This window comes from Haliaeetus leucocephalus, unplaced genomic scaffold (genome assembly GCF_000737465.1).
Source record: "Haliaeetus leucocephalus isolate CR32 unplaced genomic scaffold, Haliaeetus_leucocephalus-4.0 Scaffold450, whole genome shotgun sequence".
In the NCBI taxonomy this organism is placed as follows: Eukaryota; Metazoa; Chordata; class Aves; order Accipitriformes; family Accipitridae; genus Haliaeetus; species Haliaeetus leucocephalus.
The window spans coordinates 18040680-18059842 of record NW_010972886.1 but is presented as its reverse complement, the minus strand read 5'-3'; the positions used below and the strand labels follow the sequence as shown (position 1 = coordinate 18059842).

Here is a 19163-nt window from a genome sequence, read left to right as displayed (position 1 = left end):
CCTTCCTTTTCCGGATGCTGCACACAGCAGATGGTTGATGTAAATTGGTAGCTGGCTTGCTTGGTTTGCTCAGATCAGTTTGTAATTACAGCGCTACATAAGTCTGTTTCTCTGCGTTTCAGATGCTACAGGAGCGATTCCGAGAATTTGCCCGAGACACTGGTAACATTGGACAGGAGCGTGTTGATACTGTTAACCACATGGCAGATGAACTCATCAACTCTGGACATTCAGATGCTGCGACAATTGCAGAGTGGAAGGACGGACTCAATGAGGCCTGGGCTGATCTCCTAGAGCTCATTGACACAAGAACACAAATTCTAGCAGCCTCTTATGAACTGCACAAATTTTACCATGATGCCAAGGAGATCTTGGGACGTATTCAAGACAAACATAAGAAACTGCCTGAAGAGCTCGGTAGAGACCAAAACACAGTGGAAACACTACAGAGAATGCACACAACATTTGAGCATGATATCCAGGCACTCGGCACCCAGGTGTGTAGCAAGCGAATGGTGCTGTCTGTGGGTATAGGAACCTGAGCTGCAGAGTTCTGCTGCGGCTCTTGGCCCTTCCGTGACTGGGGTACAGTGCTTCCAGCTACTTTCCAAGTGTATTTCTGTGGGAATAACTTCACCGGCATCATTTTCTTATCTGTCTGTCTGCTTCACTGTCATTGCATTAGGTTAATTAGTTTTTCTAAAATAGAAATCCATAAGTACACAGATTTCTGAATATGTAGGTAATTGTTGAACATTATTGCATTTCCTGTCCTTGGTTGGAGAAGAAATCATAAAGGCAGAGAACTTCTGTATTGATTTAAAGTAAAGCAAAAAGCTGTCATGTCTCCTGACAGTCTCAGCCTGCCATGTGCGTAGGAAGAGAGTGGATGGAGAGGCACAAGGGTAACACATTTAGCTCCACAGAGGGCCTTTTTCTGATTGCCTCAAGCGGCAGCACCAGCAGGGTGCTGTGTGGCTGATACAGTTGGAAAATAGTTTAGATTTGAAGAAAAAAAGATTCATGTGACTGAACATATTGTCTCTTTAGTCAATTTCTGAAAGACATTGAACAGATACTAAATTTGTAAAGAATTTTTAATCTACAAGAGGTAATATGAAATACAGGTTTCAGATTTTTCTGTCCTTAGCATTGTTCTTGGGTTTTATATTAATTGTGCTGGAAGCCACCTTAGATTTGCCTGCTCCTTATGTCATGTTCGCCTTAGTGAACACAAGACACAACTATCCTGTCCCATAGAAGTATCGATAGTCCAAAGGATACTTGGAGGACAGGGGCAAATATGAAGGGATGTGTAATCCAGGTTGTTTGGTTTTTTTTTTAAAAAAAAACACCGCCAAAAAGCCCCAACCAAATCCTCTTCTGCTAAGCACTTTGCATTTTTCCTTTCTGAGAGGCAAAGGAGGTCTGTAGACCTACATAGAGGCTTTCTGACTTGGTTATGAATCTGGGCATTCTGACTTAAATATTGCTTTTTGTGATGCTTCCCAATAGCAGTCTGAAGAGATTTAAAGGACATAGTCCAGGCTAAGATTTTTAAAAGCAGCCAAACTTGATCTAATTCTGAATCTTTTGAAGCCAAGGTATGTTAAATAGAAGGTGGCAGCTGCTCATACAGCACACAGGGGATTCTAAACCAAAAAACAACGTTCAACTGCCAGAATGAGAATTTTGGAAGGGAACAATTTGCTTAAGGAATGGAGGAATTATGACTGACTGTATTTATCCCAGTGGGTTGGAAAAGATAGTTTTTATGGCCCAGCTGCCTGCCAATTCTTATTATGTTGCAATTTACATAGTAGTTTACACTAGAATAAAGGAGATGTGGCAACCATTTGATTTTCCAAGTGTTTTACTTTCAGAAACTATAGATTTTATACATAAAATTGGAGACATCCACAAAACACCAATCCCAGTCTGTCAAAAAGGTTATTATAATCAAGGCCTAAATGAAGGAATATGTAATCATGGGGCAGAGCTGTGGTGGAAGCACTTAGGATAGTTTTTGGATGAAACAGCTAGAGCACCAAGATGGGTCATTATGACAGTGGCATGATCTCTGTGCCTGTAGGTAGAAGGCTATTTAATTGGATGTTCAATTTTTTTTTTTTTTAAAGATAAAATTATTAGACGAGAGCTAATAAATGTTGTTTTCTAGCTTGAAAAATATGTGAAATAGTGAAGAAATGGAATTTGATGTCCCAAGACAGTGTTTGAAAGGAAAAGAGATTTCTAATAGTAGAAGGATCTCTGAATTTCCAAATTTTCTTCTCTTAGAAGTCATTATCTACATTTTTGAAAAATCACCTCTGTCAGCTAGAGCAGTGGTTTTCATACAGGAGTTCCTGAGTGGCATTGTCTCTTGTGTGAGAGGAAGAGAAGTTGATGATGAAAATGGTCCCCATTTGCCCTGACGTTTAACAGTCACTTTGTATTGGCACCCAGTCTTACAGAAGGTTTAGGCAGTGGCAAATCTTTGCTATTTTGGGGGCCCCTTGACCCAAGAGTCTCCTCTAAGAAATATTCTCATAGGGATATACTGACTTAATAACAAAACAAACTTTTTTGGTATCGACAGACCAAATATATTTGCAGTGGCTTTAGAAAGCCATTCAAATGATGAATCAGCAGCTAGAATATCCCCATATTTGTGACTCAGAACTACCCAAACACTAATGCATTTCTTTCTTATGAAAACACACCAGGTGAGACAGCTGCAGGAGGATGCTGCACGCCTTCAGGCTGCCTATGCTGGAGACAAAGCTGATGACATCCAGAAGAGGGAAAACGAGGTCCTAGAAGCATGGAAGGCACTGTTAGATGCCTGTGAGGGCCGCAGGGTTAGACTGGTGGATACAGGAGACAAATTCCGTTTCTTCAGCATGGTTCGTGATCTCATGCTTTGGATGGAAGACGTTATCCGACAGATAGAAGCCCAAGAAAAGCCAAGGTAATGTGAAGTATCTCTTCACAATCAGAAGATAAGGCTGCAGGTCAGTTGAGGAAGAGACACAGTATCACTGAGCCAGAAATTCGGAGAGGGACTGTCAAAATCTGATGGTGGTGTAGAAGCTTGCTTTTGTGTATTGCTGCCTAGCAGAGGCTGGGGGCTACTGAAGTAATTGCAGTGTAAAATTGTGTGAAGAGATGAAGTCTCACATGCTTGTTTATTTGATCTCTGATTCGGACCAGAATGGTGCCGTTCCTAAGGAAAGGCTGCTAGCAATCTTGCTTCCTGAACTACAGAGAATCTAGGAATTTATTTTTCTTTTCGTACCGTTGTGGGTTAGTTTACTTGTTTGAAAATGTAACAACTGTTAAATCTGGAACACATGTTTCTGAACCATCGATTGATCATTTTAGGGATGTTTCGTCTGTTGAACTACTAATGAACAATCACCAGGGTATCAAAGCAGAAATCGATGCCCGAAATGACAGCTTTACTACCTGCATTGAGCTCGGCAAATCTCTTCTGGCAAGAAAACACTATGCATCAGAGGAGGTACTGCGCTTACCGAATGTGTAACAACTGCAGTGCAGCTGGCCTATCGATTCTGTTTCAGTTGGAGAAACTTGCATTGTGTAATCTACAGATTAATAAACTGCATATTTATAATGACATGAATTGCTTCAGGGACTGTTGGACTTACTTGCTATTGTGAAATTAGTGTATAATTTAACTCTGTGAATTCATGGTGGATAGCAGAGATGGCACCTAAATCTAAAGTATCATTTTCAGTCCAGGAAATGTAAAGAAGCTGTTGCATTCAGTTCTGCAGAGAGAAAACTCTGGGATGGCTGTGTTTGGAAGGGTGACTTCTTTGGGCAAGAGCAGAGTGAGACAGCCTGAATTTTGTGCAGGGGAACTGGAATGCTATGAAGAGGCCTGCTAGGGGAAGGAGCAGGAAAAAGCTTGTCTCATAGGCAGTAAATACAGGGAATACTAAGATAAAAGCTTAAGGCATTGATTTATTTTCTGATTTGTCCAGGCCAGAGGATAGAGACTTAACCCATGTTTCTTTCTGCCTCCCTTTGGTGGAGGGAGGATAGCCAAATGTTGGAAGATACTGCCCACTCAGGGGGCTGATATTTTCTGTGTCTGCATACACGAGTGCTGTGGAGTATCCTTGGAGAAACATTTGCTCAGGCACTGGGAAGTTTTGCTAGCCAGTATTCACCCTGAGAATAACACGGGCTTATGCTGGCGTGTCAGTGGTGTTAGCACAGGTAGCTGCAGGCTCTTTGTAACGATCACGAGCAGCACATTTTGCATTATTTGCTAGAAAAAGGGCAGAAGATGTAATACGTGATTGCACCACTTAGATATGTTCTTCCGTTTTACTCCTTTTATCAAATACTCTCGGTGGTGTAGTTTTTGACAGATACCGAATGCTTACGCAAATGTGATACTTCAATGCAAATGTCATATTTACTTATACTTTGAAGAGAAAAGCGGCTGTTGTATTCACATTTAAGTCACTTGACGTTCTAGCATGATGTATTTTGTCAGTGCCTTTTGCTGGTAGTAATGGCTTATGCAGTGTGGTGGTGTGAGCCTGCAGCCTGGTGCTTGTATTAACAGTCCTGCATTCTCCTCTTCAGATCAAGGAAAAGCTGCTGCAGCTGACAGAAAAGAGAAAAGAAATGATTGACAAATGGGAAGACAGATGGGAGTGGCTGAGACTGAGTAAGGATATCCTTGGATTTCTTTTGGGCAGGGCCATAGCTAACTCTCTCTTCACTGTGTCTGTCTAAGTGTTGACAAAACCTGCAACTCCTTACTTTTTTATTATTGAAAGTGTGTTTGTTCTGTAATAACTGGAAGATTCATGCCTGTTGATTGTAAAATAATGGAGAATTTGAAACCAAGAAACCTACACCAACTTCTTACTCTATATGATCAAATTTGGAGCTAGGTGGAATAGATTACCGTATTTTGCAAGTGTCACATTCCAACAGTGTTTCTACAAAGGATGCACTACTAAAAAAAATAGGCAGAAGTAAAGCCCTGCTACCTCACGCCTGTAACATGCCTGCGTTATCTGAGAGGCTAGAATGTTGATGAGCAGTTCATTGACAAAGGGTGTACTTTTAAACATTGCAGCATTTTGCAAGTTTTACACCAGCAACAAGAACCCAGTTGTGATACTCTTAACAAGGTGATCTGCATCTCATATACAGACTGAAGCCATTGCAGCAGACAGTTGTCCAGGATCTCAAAACGTGTAGTGCAGTGCAGTCATTTTGTGGGGTTCTGGGTGGCTCTGTATACGTTCTTCATTTCTTCTGAGCCTCAGCAGGCTTTAAGAAATACAGTAGCATGGGCAGTTGTCCCTCAGTTTGGGTGTTTGTACCATGTTATTCATTAAAATTGGTCTATCCCATTCACAAAAACAGTGGAAGGTTTTTTTCAGCTGTGAAGATGGAAGGAAACCTGGAACTGTAGCACTGTAGACAAGCATAAAGTACAGAAATACTGCTTGCTGAAGGGAACTACAGCCTATGGTCTAGCTGTTCTGCAGACAGGCCAGTCTGAGGAAGAAAACCAGCAGATAACAGACTTTCTACTCTGAAGTTAATAGGTTACAGCAGATCAGAACAAAAAGGAAATGCTGAAATTGCAAAATGAAACAGTCTGTAGAAGAAGCGAAGGTGGGCCTTAACTTTTATTTTTCCTCAAAGCAAAGCCAATAGGATAAATTTCTGTCTTTTAAATGATTAATTTCAGTGAGCTTAGTTAAGGAAAATACTTAGCCAAATATATTTACTTTTTTCCCAAGTTATTTTTAAGTGGATTCAGAAGATCCTTGATGACTTCATGATGTTCTATTGGACATTAATGGCACTGATATCTGTACATTCTTTGCTCAGTTTTGGAGGTACACCAGTTTTCAAGAGATGCAAGTGTGGCGGAGGCCTGGCTGCTGGGACAGGAGCCCTACCTATCCAGTCGTGAAATAGGTCAAAGTGTTGATGAAGTGGAAAAATTAATTAAACGACATGAAGCATTTGAAAAATCTGCAGCTACTTGGGATGAGAGATTTGCAGCACTGGAAAGACTGACCACAGTGAGTGCTATAGGCGAGAATCACCTCTCTTGGCCATTCCCCTTCATTTTGGTGCCATCTGATTGGTACCATTTGGTGCCATTGTTTGGAATAACTCCTGGCATCACCAACCTCATCTCTGTTTGTTGATCCATTTGTTTTGTTGATCAACCTAGGCCAGTTACCCAGGGCCTGAAGTTTCATGTTCCCAACAGTACTAAAACCCTCTCAGGTTCATTTCAACTCAACAACGTGCAAGGAAAGCTTAAGTGATAAATGACCTTAGTCAGCAAAAGCTGTCTCAGGCCCAGGAGTGATGACCCAGAAGCAAATTCAAGAGCTGAGCAGTTTGCTCCAGCCCTCTGCCATACAGGTTGTACTGCTAAAAAGGAAGGGGGTTTCTGAGTGAGAAAGACCCAGATCCAAACACTGGAAATGGTTTTTGGTTAAAGACAATGGTGTGAGGAGACAGTGGTGGGGAGGGGGTTTGACAAAAAATGTTTATTGTGTTTGGACTGCTCCAGTACAAGGCTGTGTTGTCCCTGAGAAAGACATCATAAACACCGCCCCCCCCCCAAAAAAACCCAACCAACAACATTTTGAGCACAGCTGCAATGTCAGTAATTAATGCTTGAAGAAAATGTTACCATCATTGGAGAATAATTTTACTTTAGACACTAAAATTGAAGTGGCTTGATTTTTCACAGGTGCTGAGCGTCACAGCTGCAGACAAAGTGAATTGGAGTTTCTCAGCATCTTCAAAAATCAAGCTGATTTTATTTAGATGGTTAATTTCAGGGATTGGGATGTGGAACACTGTTTCCATGTATGGCAAGCAGACAAGAGGTTGTCACTTCTCAATATTTTAATAGCTTGGGCTGCTTTCTTGTTTGTCTGGTTTTTGTTTTAATAGAATGAATTAGAAAGGAAACACAGACAGTGGTGAGCTGCTGCCCAGGCACTCCACTTGATGTTAAAGGGTCTGATACTGTGTGCCTTTAGTGAGAAATGCAGTGCAACAAACTTTGCATGATTAATACTTTTAAAGACTGATGCCTTCAAATTTTATTCCAGTTAATTTTAATCTCAGTAATGTTTCAGAAAAATGTACAGAGTTATTTTTAGTTTCTAGAAATGCCCCTGAAAAATGTGCAGTGCTTTTAGATGCACAAAAATGTTTCATTTCTCAGTTGGAACTGCTGGAAGTACGTCGGCAACAAGAGGAAGAGGAGAGGAAGAGACAGCCGCCCACTCCAGAGCCCAGCCCAAAAGTTGCAGAGGATGCAGACTCCCAGCAGCAATGGTAAGCCCAGGATGCAGGAAGCTGAACTGCGTACTTGTTGCAAAATGCACCGCTACAGTACTTCACACGGTTTCTTCAGACAGAATTCTCAGGCTGAAGATGCATTGTAAAGGGAGAGTCTGGAGGTTGTGTGGTTTTGTAATGTGACCCTTTTTAGAAGACTTGGTGGTTTCTGGGGACAGCACCTTTCCCAGACACCTGAACTCCCTGCTAAGTTGAATGTTCCAGTTTTTCATCATGATGCAGTGTTACAACTGCTGGGGTGTACCTGGCCCTAAAGTAAGAATGCTGTTTTTACACCCTCTGTGTTATGAATTAAAATTTCTGAACAATCTTGGCTTTCTTCTTTGATGAGCATCAATTACAGATTTCAAGCCACGTCCATGGAACATTAATATTTATAAAATTACTTATGTGATAGGGTTAGGCTTGTTTGTAATGTAACTGTCAGGAAAGTCTGTTTTGATCTCCCTTAAGATTGGATTTATTCAGTTGGGCCTGAGGATTTTAAGAACTTGCTTGAATTTCTGAAGTGTGCAATATTCAGTAGGAAAATCTCATTTTGGTGAAAAGATGGGTGACTTTCAGGAACTTAATACAATTTCTTCTCTTTTTCCTCTCTCCCAACAGGGATGGGACAAAAGGAGAACAGGTTTCCCAAAATGGTTTGCCATCAGACCAGGAGTCTCCACGGGTTAGTTACCGCTCCCAAACCTACCAAAACTACAAAAACTTTATTAGCAGACGGACAGCCAATGACCGGTCGTGGTCTGGACTGTGACATACAGAATCATTTGCAGCAAAAGACACCTTTTTTTCAGTATGGTTTACTGGTATTGGTTTAATCTTTTGGCTTCAGATTTCCCTGCTGCTTTTCTCTTACTTCCCATCAGTTGACTTTTCTTTAATTAGCAGCCCCTTGGAGATGTATTTGCTTCACTTTAATCCTTGTTTATTTGAATCTCCCCACTGACACTCAGTTGCTGTAAGGTGACACATTTATTTCATGTTATTTACTGTGAGTTTTTCATGTCGCTAATAGTATTAAGATTTTCCAGCTAAATCGTCCTTTATATGAGTAATTGAGATTTAATGAGATTACATCATAATGAAGAAGAGAACTAGAATCTGACAGGTATGACGCATCGAGTTATACTAACAGGTTTCAGCACGGCAACGTTATTAAATCAGCTGCATTAGCAAGTGAGTTATTTACAAGGCCAAAGATAATACATGCAAGTGAGTTTGGCAGCAAAGGCTGGGAGGGAGGGGAGGGTTGTAACTATCGATAAATAAAAGCCTTAAGGTTAGTTGTATAACATTCCATGCAGAATGGACTCATTGACTGCAGATAAAAATAAACATGAAATAAAACATTAAAAACTAGTATGTAGATTTATCTTGATATCTAGTCCTTATGAAGAGTTGTGATCTTGCTGAATAACTATTTTGGGGCCCCATTTTGCCTTGGTCCTGTCCAGTTTACACTACAGCAATTTGATTTACTCACACTGGAGAGACAGTGGTATAAATGAGAGTAGGGTGTGGACCCTTATGGAGAGGTTGTGATGCTTTTCTTTAAAAACTAAATAAAATACATTGGTCTAAGATCCAGCTCTTTATTTTATATAAGTGCAGGCTCAATGGTCTATGCCTTATTCATTCCTTCTCAGCAGGGTTGTCCCAGTGGAGTCAGAATGCATGCCAATAACCTTAATGTGCAGCCATAAAAATACCAGTAAATATGTATATATATTTAATGCAAAGCAGTAGTTGAAAACTGGCTTACCTCTCCCATTACCTTCCTGCAAAGCCTACTTGTTTCAATTAATGCTTTGAATGGTGAGAAAAATGACACTTCTTTTTCTTAGATTTTTGAACCTCACTCTCTGAGGTCATATTAAGTGCAGGAAAGGCTCCTGGCAGGCTCAGATCGGTCGATATTAGAGCTCTTACCAGTACTGCGAAGGAAATGCAAGTCCCAGTCTAGGACTCTGGGAGGAAATGCCTTTCAGCACAAGTTTATCCTTCACATCCATCCCAGTTACTTTTGGGTCTGCACACCGTCTTTGTCAATGCCTAGGATACGAAGCAGTTCTACATTTTTCTTTCTTTAAATAAAGGCTTTTGGTTCATCTTTAATATTAGATTATGAAGTGATCTGTCTGTTGTACATCTAATGTTTACAAAATGATATATAGTTGTGGAAAGGAACATGAGGTGGCCTGCAAGCACATCCCAGATCATCATCATCTTGTTGGTTACCACAGCCTTACACATAATCTGTTTGCTTCTTATTTTATTTTATTTTGTTTTATTTTATTCCGTTTCATTTTATTTCATTTTATTTTATTGCCATGATACATAATGCATTTCCATGTTAATCTTTGCCACCTGCACTTCAGTCTTTCATGAGAGCTTTTTAGCTCAGTTCATTGCATCTTGTGTTGCAATACATCAGATGTACACAGCTGTATTATTTCTGATTTGAGGCGCAAGATACGCTGCTGTTGATCAGAATTTTGACTTCTGACAACTAGCTGAGCAGTGCAGCTGAATTGTTCTGTATGGGCTGAGCTTGTAAAGTGAGAAAGGTGATTGAAAGGATGTGCTTCAGTAATTGTACTTTTGCTGTAACTTGTCTTTCCACTTCATGATGCATGTTTTTTTTTCTTTTGTCAGGATAACAACATATAGCTTCTTAATGCTTTTAAAAATTCCATATAAATTTATGCAGACGATCTGGTGACTACCTAGTGTTGGCTCTCTGTGCCTGTGAGAGTATGACGGTTCTCAGAGCAGTATAGCTGTAGCTTCAGACTCCATCATCTGGGAAGCCTTCAGATGTATTCTGGCTAAAAAGTAGTATGTAAAAGTAATTTATATAGATACACATTTTTACTTGTATTAGTACACTTATATATAAAAATTACACTTTTATGGGGAAGAAAAATTAAGTGATCAATTAAGGTCATCATTTTAGGCAGTAGAAGTGAAGATTTCACCTATTTATTATAGCATATGGTACTGGCTTAAAACATTAAAATGGTACTTATGCAAGAACAATACATAGGCTGTCATCTATTTGCATCTGAAAAGGCAAATACGTCTCTATTATTTAAGCTGTGGTGCAGAGACCTAAGCTGATGAACTGAATATAATGTTGCTCCAAGCACTATGAAAATCAAAGGGATGTCTCCAGGCATTGTCACCAGCTGTCTTGTTGCATGTTATAGTCCTGATTTAAATATCTCAAGATTAGTCCTTAGCCACTAAAGCACTTGCAACTAACCTCTCAGTCATGATTAAGAAAACTGTATTCATGTACGTGATAACTGTTTTGTTGTAACAGTACAGTTTGCTATTAATGTTTGTCCTCAGTTGCGTTGTCTCTGCATGCCTGGTGCATGTTTCCATTAAAGTTTGTTTAGCTCCTGTTTTTTCTCTATTTTCATGACATATTCTTTGCATAGCTGTTTATGATTCAGATTTATTTTGCTTGTTTTCTGTTAATTGTAGATAACACATGAAAAGGAAATAAAACCTGAAAGAGCATCAGAAAAGCTTTTCATAGCCCTTTTACAATCAGTAGAATTTTAAGTAGAAGTTACAGGTCTGATTGTGTGATTAAAGTTGGCAGTTACCTTTTAAAACTACAGGGTTGCAGATTGCAGCACTGAATTACATGTTATTTCCCATAAAACCACATTAAGTAGCTGTGCAGTGACTGCTGTTCTGAAACTGGTCTGTTTTACTTCAGATTAGTGGTTATAGCTACCCCAAAATCAGTAATATTTTCACGTCTTGCCAGTATCGCTACAGAAGACATGCTACTTTCAGCATCAGTCTAGGTAAGAGGTAGTTCTGGGTAGTTGAGATACATTACTGTGGTCTGTGCAGTTCCTTATTGCTGGTCACAAAGGGTTCATGTATTTCAGGGATCCAGCCAGCTGAAAAGCAGAGAACTGGAAGTTCAGTAACTGTCACTGGTCAAAAAGATTTGCAAAGGGCTGTCCTTTTTCTTGAACGTGATCTGTTGGCTGTTGGTGATCAGCACCAGTGATGACTGATTAATGGAGCTTTCATTGGTGAATCACTGGTGGTTTCTTTCACTACCTGTGTTCTAGTAGCTGTGCTGGCAGTGTTTGGGTAATCTTCAGCCTCATCTATTTATTTACCCTCTCCCCCCTTTAATGCAACACTTCTGTTATGTTTTGAGATTTGGATACAAATAGTGAGGTTTGATGGCTTAGACTTACCCCAATTGTGAAGAAGCAGTGTCATTGATTTTGACTTCCATGGGGTAACAGTGCAGGGTAGATGTTTCCTCTTATAAATTAGGCTGTAAGGCTACATGTCTTTAGGGACAGAGTAAAACAGATATGGCTGAAGTGGAATGTGAGCTGTGATTCTTTCCCTGTTTCAGTGGTATAGTGTCTGTACTCTGGAGATTTAGATTGCTTAAAGGCAGTTAACCAATCCTTCCCATGTTCATAGCAAGTTGACACTTAGTTCTTCCTAGGTCAATATATGAGGTACAAAGGTGTGAGGTACAATAATGTATACTTGGCAGGTATAAGAAGTTCTAGCAAACGGTGGCAAAATTTAGTTTGTTGCATAATAATTCGGCTGCTTTTGAATTGTCCAGGCCATGTGCAGAAGTGGGAATGTCTAATTATTGTGCCATTCACAAATACCTGCTTGTCTGCATAAAAACAGTCCAGAATGTTCGTAATCTACTAGAGCATTAGCAGCACTAAGCTTTAGTAACTTGCTAATAATAATAATAATACACACTGGTTGTGTAACTCTTGAGCTGCTACCAATGGCTCTACATGTCAAAGTAATGGTACAAGAGAAAAAAAACTGGGACCAAGCTGCATTTCAAAAGCTTATAGCCATTAGGATTCCAATTTAAATGATTTTTGGATGAATGGCTCCTGAAGACGTCGACAGCTTGACCAGTCAGAGCTGCTGGAAACATGGCTGCTCTCTAGGCTATCTCGATCACAGTGCGACAGGCAACGCGATCAACAAAGCAAGTGATGGGCAAGGCCTTGGTTCTGTCTTTGTTTGGGGGTAAATAGTTGTGTGATGTTGTGTGACTGTGGTGGTTTTCAGTTCCTTTAACAAAAATCCAATCCACCTAATAACGAAAGTCTGAAGACGACCTTGATAAATTGACACATGACCTCATTTCCCTTGTCTTTAAGATCCAATATCCTAACTGGGATGGTGGAGATGAAATGCATGGTGTAATCTTTCTAATTTCTGCATGTGTTGATTTTGTTGTGTCACTAGGGGAATGGGGAAAGTGGGAAAGGAGCTTTTACAGAAACAAATAAATTACGCAATTTTTTGTAAATGCTCCTGGGCAATTTTGGCATATTTTTCTGCTGACTCGTAGTTAATACCTTTTATGGACTTTTAATGCCCCAGTAATGCCATAAATGTATTTAAGGTGGCTGATGTGTATAACTTCTACTGTTCCTCTAGGTTTGCAGAAAGTGTGATTGTTACTGTTCCAAACATTTGAGTACTTAGCAAGATAATTGAATGCTCTCATTTTAGGAATAACAATATATAAAAGAATATGAATTGACCAGCAGAGCAAAGCACAGTAAAATTCACACTGATGTTTAGCTGCTCTTATTTTCCCGTCTCTCCACCTATAATATAAAATGGGTACTAATCCATTCATACCTTCTAATTTCCTTGGCCTTCTGTGTCTCCATGGAGTGTGAGAAAGAACTTACTGGCCTGTGTCATTCTCCAGGCAAAGTTTATACACAGCCACGTTGTGCAGGGAAACAGATTAACTGCAAGATACCTCAGTGTTGTGAGGCTTCTAGCTGAACTTTTTTTCCACTGTTTCTAGGTGGCAGAAACTGCAGAAACAAATGAAATGGTCAATGGAGCTGCTGAACAGAGGACAAGTTCAAAAGAATCTAGTCCTGTTCCCTCTCCAACGGCAGACCGCAAAGCCAAGACCGCCATTCAGGCCCAGACTGCTGCTACCCTACCAGCCAAAACACAGGAGATTCCTTCAGCTCAGATGGAGGGCTTCTTACATCGCAAACATGAATGGGAGACACACAGCAAGAAAGCCTCGAGCAGGTAAAGTACTCGATGCTTAATGCAGATAATTGCATCCAAAATCTCCAAGATGTAAGACAGTAAATGTTATCCCTGCTGCTATTGTCTTCTCACAGCTCCTAAAGACCTTTCAGGCTTACTGCTCCTGTTGTTGTAGGAACTGTGTATGCACGGTTGAACAGTATATTTGATCAAGTTGCAATCTAAAGATACAAGGTAGAAAATGCAGTGGTAGCCGTATTTGGAAGGCGGAAAACTGAGGCCTAAAGATACCATGACTTTCCCACTTCACATGATGAAATTGTGGCAGTAGTGGGATTTGATTCCAGATCTCAGGTTGTACATTACTGCAAGAAAAGAAAAACACGTAGGTGTGAGAATAGAAATGTCCATATTCTTCTGACATTTTCTGTTTGCACATTAGCACTTTCCACCTACTCTGTAATCTGTTCAGAAGAGAAAAGCGGGTGAATATGATTTGTGTGCCTTAGTTGATTCCTATCCTAAGGACCCAATCCTGCGGTTCTCAAACAGGCAAAACTTCTGAGATTTCCCTCTGCACTGGGAAAGCAGACTGGGGTCCTTCATGACCTGAGAGAGCTCTTGAAACCAGATTTATGACTTGGCTGACAAAGAAAATGTTGACTAGCAAGTGGTGAGCTACACCAACATCTGAGGGATTTGGTAGGAGCCAAAGCACCCAGCAGAGCTGAGTGCAGATCACAGATGAGTACAGTACTACCATGATTTTTGTTCACCTAGAGTTGTTCACACTGGAGAACTCCTTTGAAGCAGTGATAGTCACCAATACTAATATCTAGGGACTCTTATTTCTAGTAATCATTGATTTTTTTTATAGCTGTATTAGAGAATGAAGCAGATGATGCCACTAAGAGTATTTGTAACAATTGAGGATTTCACATGCAATCCATTTGTTAGTTTGCAGCACAATGAGAATTCCTTCTACAATAAAGCATAGTCATTAAAAGGTTAATCAGTTTCTCTCCCAAGTATGCAAACTGCCTAGCCTGCCAAACAGTCCTCCCACTGTTAGGATGTGCTTATGTGCTATCACAGAGAGCTCTGGAAATCTCTATTCCATTTGGCTCAAAGTCAGTACTTTTGTCTTGAAGCCATGCTTTTATGAGAGAATTTGCTGTCTGCAGTTTACAGGACAGTGTAGGCTGTATTGACATCCTCAGACTGAACCAGCCTCCATTATGTTATAGAAATAATTGTGTTTGGTTTCTCCAGTTCTCCAAGTAAGAGCATTTGATTTATAAATGCTTTCGTTGTTTTCTGTGTTTTGAAGATCATGGCATAACGTGTACTGTGTCATAAACAACCAAGAGATGGGCTTCTACAAGGATTCAAAAGCTGCTGCTTCTGGCATCCCCTACCACAATGAGATTCCTGTCAGCTTGAAAGAAGCAGTCTGTGAAATAGCAGTCGACTATAAAAAGAAAAAGCATGTGTTCAAGCTAAGGTAAACCTGTTGAAGCATCTTGCCATTAGCAAAAGTTGTGGTGGTATGTTCACTGTGCAAATTCATGGGAGGATCTAGCCCAGGAACTGATCATAATTACTATCTGCAGTATCTACTTTTCTGAACAAGCTCTTCCCAGCACTGGAACATGGTATATTTATCCAAGATAGCAAGTACAAAACAGTATCAAAATAATCTGTGCACTTTATTTACATCTGGGACAAGACTAAATATGTCGGCCTGAAGTTAGGAGCCCGCATTTAAAAATGCTGGGCTTTTCAACTGCTGCCTCTGGAATGAATTGAAAGGAGCTGAATGTTCATGGTTCTGCTCTTTTCAAAATCAAGCCTTTTGTTTAATTTTTTCAGTATGAATTTAGGAGACTTCTGAAGACACCTATCACATTTTCAGATCTAGAACATGTAGTTACAGACCATTTCGTTTTGAAGTATGTGTAGCACTTGTTCAAAGGTTAAAAAAAAAGTAAGGCTTTTCCTACTGAAATTGTGTGTTTGTTTTACTGTGCCAACAGTTAAAAAATATTTTATTATTACACAGCTGCTTGATCATTTTGTCAAAAGAGACTCACTTTATGAACTGATCAGGTCATGTATTCCGTGATAGAGATAGGGGGGCAATTTTATATTGATGCAGGAATCCTCTAAAGATGATAGAATCCGTATCCAGGGAAATTTTCTTTATGGCAAATATATAGGGGAATATATAGCAAATATTTAGGGAAATTTAGCTTTCTTGAAGACAGGTGTGCAGCTATGCGATTCATCCTTTATACTATTTTAAGTGACTCTGAATTGATAATGTAAGGATATGCTGTTCCAGATACAAAGTTAGGCAGAAAAATCAATTGCCTTTCTTTTCACAGTACCCTGTCACCTGCATCAGGCGTCTCGCATCATTGCATGCAGCATATTTTCTTTACTCATTCTCATTAGGAGAGTCCCCAGAGAGTTTACCAGCTCATCATGGCAGATCTGTCTCTCCAAGCTGAGAAGGAGTGTGTTGTTGAACATGTGAGGGGCTCACTTCTACAAAGGCTGAGGTCTCTACAGATCTCATGTGCAGGCAGATCTCTCACAGAAAGGTCTAGTTGTGATCTCTGGAGAGTACCCTGGAAATATTTGTCTTTATTTCTTAAAGAAGAAAGCAAGGCATAGTTACATTCTTCCTAGTATCTGTCTTCACCGTTATTTTACTGTTTAATACTTAATTTCATTCCATAAAGAGATTTTAAAATGCTTTCTTATTGTGGAGAAAGATCAGAAAGCCTGCAACACAGCTCCCACTCACCCTGCCTCCTACTTGTTCAGATGCCTGATCTGACATTATTCAGACTTTTTTTAATTAATATATATCTTCAAAAACATTGTTGAATGTATCCCAGTTAAACCATCTGAGTCAAATCAGCACAGAAATAAAACAGAAGGGAGACTCTGGCCTTCAGTGTGAGAAGAGGCAGCTACTCATAAATAATACACAGTGTAGTATCTTGAGTCACCACCAGCTATGACAGCAGAGCAGCTGCAGAATTTCACTAGGTTTCTACAAAAGCCATGAAAACTCTTGGGTGTTGCCTGTGACTTTTGTCTTTTTTAAAATATTGACTAAACTTTTATACTGTCTTTTGTGAAAGAGAAAAGATCTGTCTAAAAGAGCAAGTACTGAAACAGCGATCATCAGCTGCTGAAGATCGCAACCTCTGCAGTGCATCCTGACGTGCTAGAACACGTCCACTGTCATAAGGATGTCTAGAGACCAGAATGTACAGTGTGCATGTGGCTGCCTCTGCGTGACAGTACAGATACCAAAACATGAGTTGTTGGGGTGTATTTGTGCATGTATAGATGTTACGACTGTCCCGTGCCGTACTGTGTATGTCAGTCTGGTTATGTACTGTAGGTAAAGAAGCAGGAGTTGAAGCAGTGTGACTACTACTAAGCTAAATTTGTGATGGTTGTTTTCTTTACAGATTGACTGATGGCAACGAATACCTCTTCCAAGCCAAAGATGATGTAAGTTTGTTTTTCTCATTGTTTTGTTACTGATGTGATATCTGTGCTGTTGTACAACAGGAAAAAAATAGCTGCAGAGAGCTCGGGGGTGCGTTTTAATTTCCCGGTCAAGAGTCTTGTGCATATGTGTGGGTGGTGTGTAGATTCAGAAGCTCCTGCTGGCACCGCCAGGGCAGCAGCGTTTTTCAGATACAGCTTCTAGTAGGCATCTTCAGCAGGTGTGTAACCAGAGGAGTGCCAGATAATGAGTTAGGACCACGTTTCTTCTCATTTCCCACTTCTATCCATTCCCCTTCCACAATGTTGAGTGAATTAGAGAGGGCGTGTGACACACGGATTGTAACAGCTTTCTGCCTTTGGGGCTTCTTGAAGGAGGAGATGAACACGTGGATTCAGGCCATCACATCAGCTATCTCTTCTGACAAAATCGAAGTGTCCCCAACCACCCAGAGCACTCCAGCCTCCAGCCGTGCCCAGACCCTGCCTGCCAGCGTCACAATAACCAGCGAGTCCAGCCCTGGCAAGCGGGAGAAAGACAAAGAGAAAGACAAAGAGAAAAGATTCAGCCTTTTTGGTAAAAAGAAGTGAACTCCATCTCCACACACTGCACTTCTCTGACCGTTCCAGTGGAATTCCAGCATGCGAGCTCAGAACCAATACGTTACTCTCTGTGCCTCATGTTCCTCAATGTGATTGACATTTTTTTATTTATAGAGCGTTTTAAAATAAAAAGCCGACAAAAAAGAATCTAAAGTTACAAATGAATGAGGTGCATTGGGCAGCTTCTGTAGGAGAGGGAGGACCAGGTTTTGGGGGTTTGGTTTTGTTTGTTTTTTTTTTTTTTTAAATGAAGTTAATGTAGATTAGATCTTAATATTTAAACTGTTCCTCAATTTTGTGAGGCTGTCTTGGAAAATAACCCACTCCTAGTGCTATTGGTATGCAAGGCAGCGGTGCTTTCAAATCTACTGTGCACATCAAAAAACAATGTACAAATTTTCAAAAATGTTCACTCCATTTAAAGGTTGTTATGCTGAGTCTTGACTAGTAGAGCCTCCCATTACAATTCTAACATTTATTAAAATGATAGTGTATTATCTTTGCTGTAACAGAGTGCAGGTATGCATTAACTTACAGACAAACCATTTATATCCTGGCATTGGTTATTAACACAACCTGAAGCTTTTCTGCATCAAGTACGACAGATAAGAATGTTGGTGTACAAGGTGGATTAGCAGGCTGATACGGTTTTAAATAATCTGTAATTTCAAATTTTTTTTTTTTGCTGAAATACATTATATTGTATGTTTCAGATAATTCTAGTACAAAGTATAATAAGACTAGATGTATAATAAACCCTTTAAAATCATTGATAAGTGTAAAAGTGGAACTGAAGCATTTACTGGAAAAGTAATGTTACTCAAATGGTTACTTGCTTGTCAGCTGCAGCACTGTGTGTTATAATTTTGCTACATTACCTTGCTATTTGATACATAGTGTGCATTTCTCTGTCACTGTAACTATTGTAATGAAAAATTTTCATCTTACTGCACAATCAAAAACTACATTTAATAGGAATGAACTTTCAATGACTGGGCCTGTAGTCAAGAGTAGTACTGGAACTGGCTTTCAGTTGTATCGAACTGTACCTCTAGACTTTTACCCTATCTGTTAAATATATGCTATGTCATTAAATGCTTTTAAAACTAAATATGCTGGTTAAGTTTCTTATTTCATTTCTGACAATGTTAAATCATAATTTTGAAAGAGGATCAAAAATAAAGTTATTTTAAAATGTCATCTCTCCTGTGCACTGAAACTAATGTCTTCAAATGTAATTCCATTTTTGTGCGAAAGTTCATACTGAAATACTTTTCTCTCTTCCCACTCTTCTTTATCTTCCCTTTCCCTTCACTTTCCTCCTGCCTTCCCTTTCACCCTGCCCCCAAATTAAGTGCCAAAGAATAAAGAGGGAAGAAATTAAATCAATATTTTGTAAAATATTTACATAGATATTTTTTGTGAGAAATAAATCCAGCAGAATTGATGGAAGTAAGCATAAGCATAGGCTGGGACAACTGAACGAGTTGCCTGAATGTCTTGTCCAACTGGCATAAATATCCATGTACTAGTTTGCAGCAAAAGAATATTATTTTGAGTAATCGTAGTTCTCCAACATT

The 19163-nt window shown here is 39.7% G+C and overlaps 1 protein-coding gene across 2 annotated transcripts in view; it reads left to right on the top strand.

Annotated features, from left to right (window-relative positions):
* Positions 1 to 18783, top strand: part of SPTBN1 (spectrin, beta, non-erythrocytic 1) — a 94248-nt gene extending 75465 nt beyond the window's left edge. Inside the window, exons 25-35 of one of the 2 annotated variants that reach the window (XM_010574873.1) lie at positions 123 to 497; positions 2727 to 2971; positions 3385 to 3523; positions 4624 to 4708; positions 5893 to 6089; positions 7259 to 7371; positions 8002 to 8065; positions 13250 to 13488; positions 14780 to 14953; positions 16941 to 16983; positions 17356 to 18783. In XM_010574873.1, coding sequence (XP_010573175.1) covers positions 123 to 497; positions 2727 to 2971; positions 3385 to 3523; positions 4624 to 4708; positions 5893 to 6089; positions 7259 to 7371; positions 8002 to 8065; positions 13250 to 13488; positions 14780 to 14953; positions 16941 to 16983; positions 17356 to 17571 — 1890 coding nt within the window. In that variant the 3' untranslated portion in view covers positions 17572 to 18783. Of the gene's footprint in view, positions 1 to 122; positions 498 to 2726; positions 2972 to 3384; positions 3524 to 4623; positions 4709 to 5892; positions 6090 to 7258; positions 7372 to 8001; positions 8917 to 13249; positions 13489 to 14779; positions 14954 to 16940; positions 16984 to 17355 lie in introns of those variants that run through there. The other variant, XM_010574874.1, reaches the window with a different exon arrangement.
* Positions 18784 to 19163: the final 380 nt, after the last annotated feature.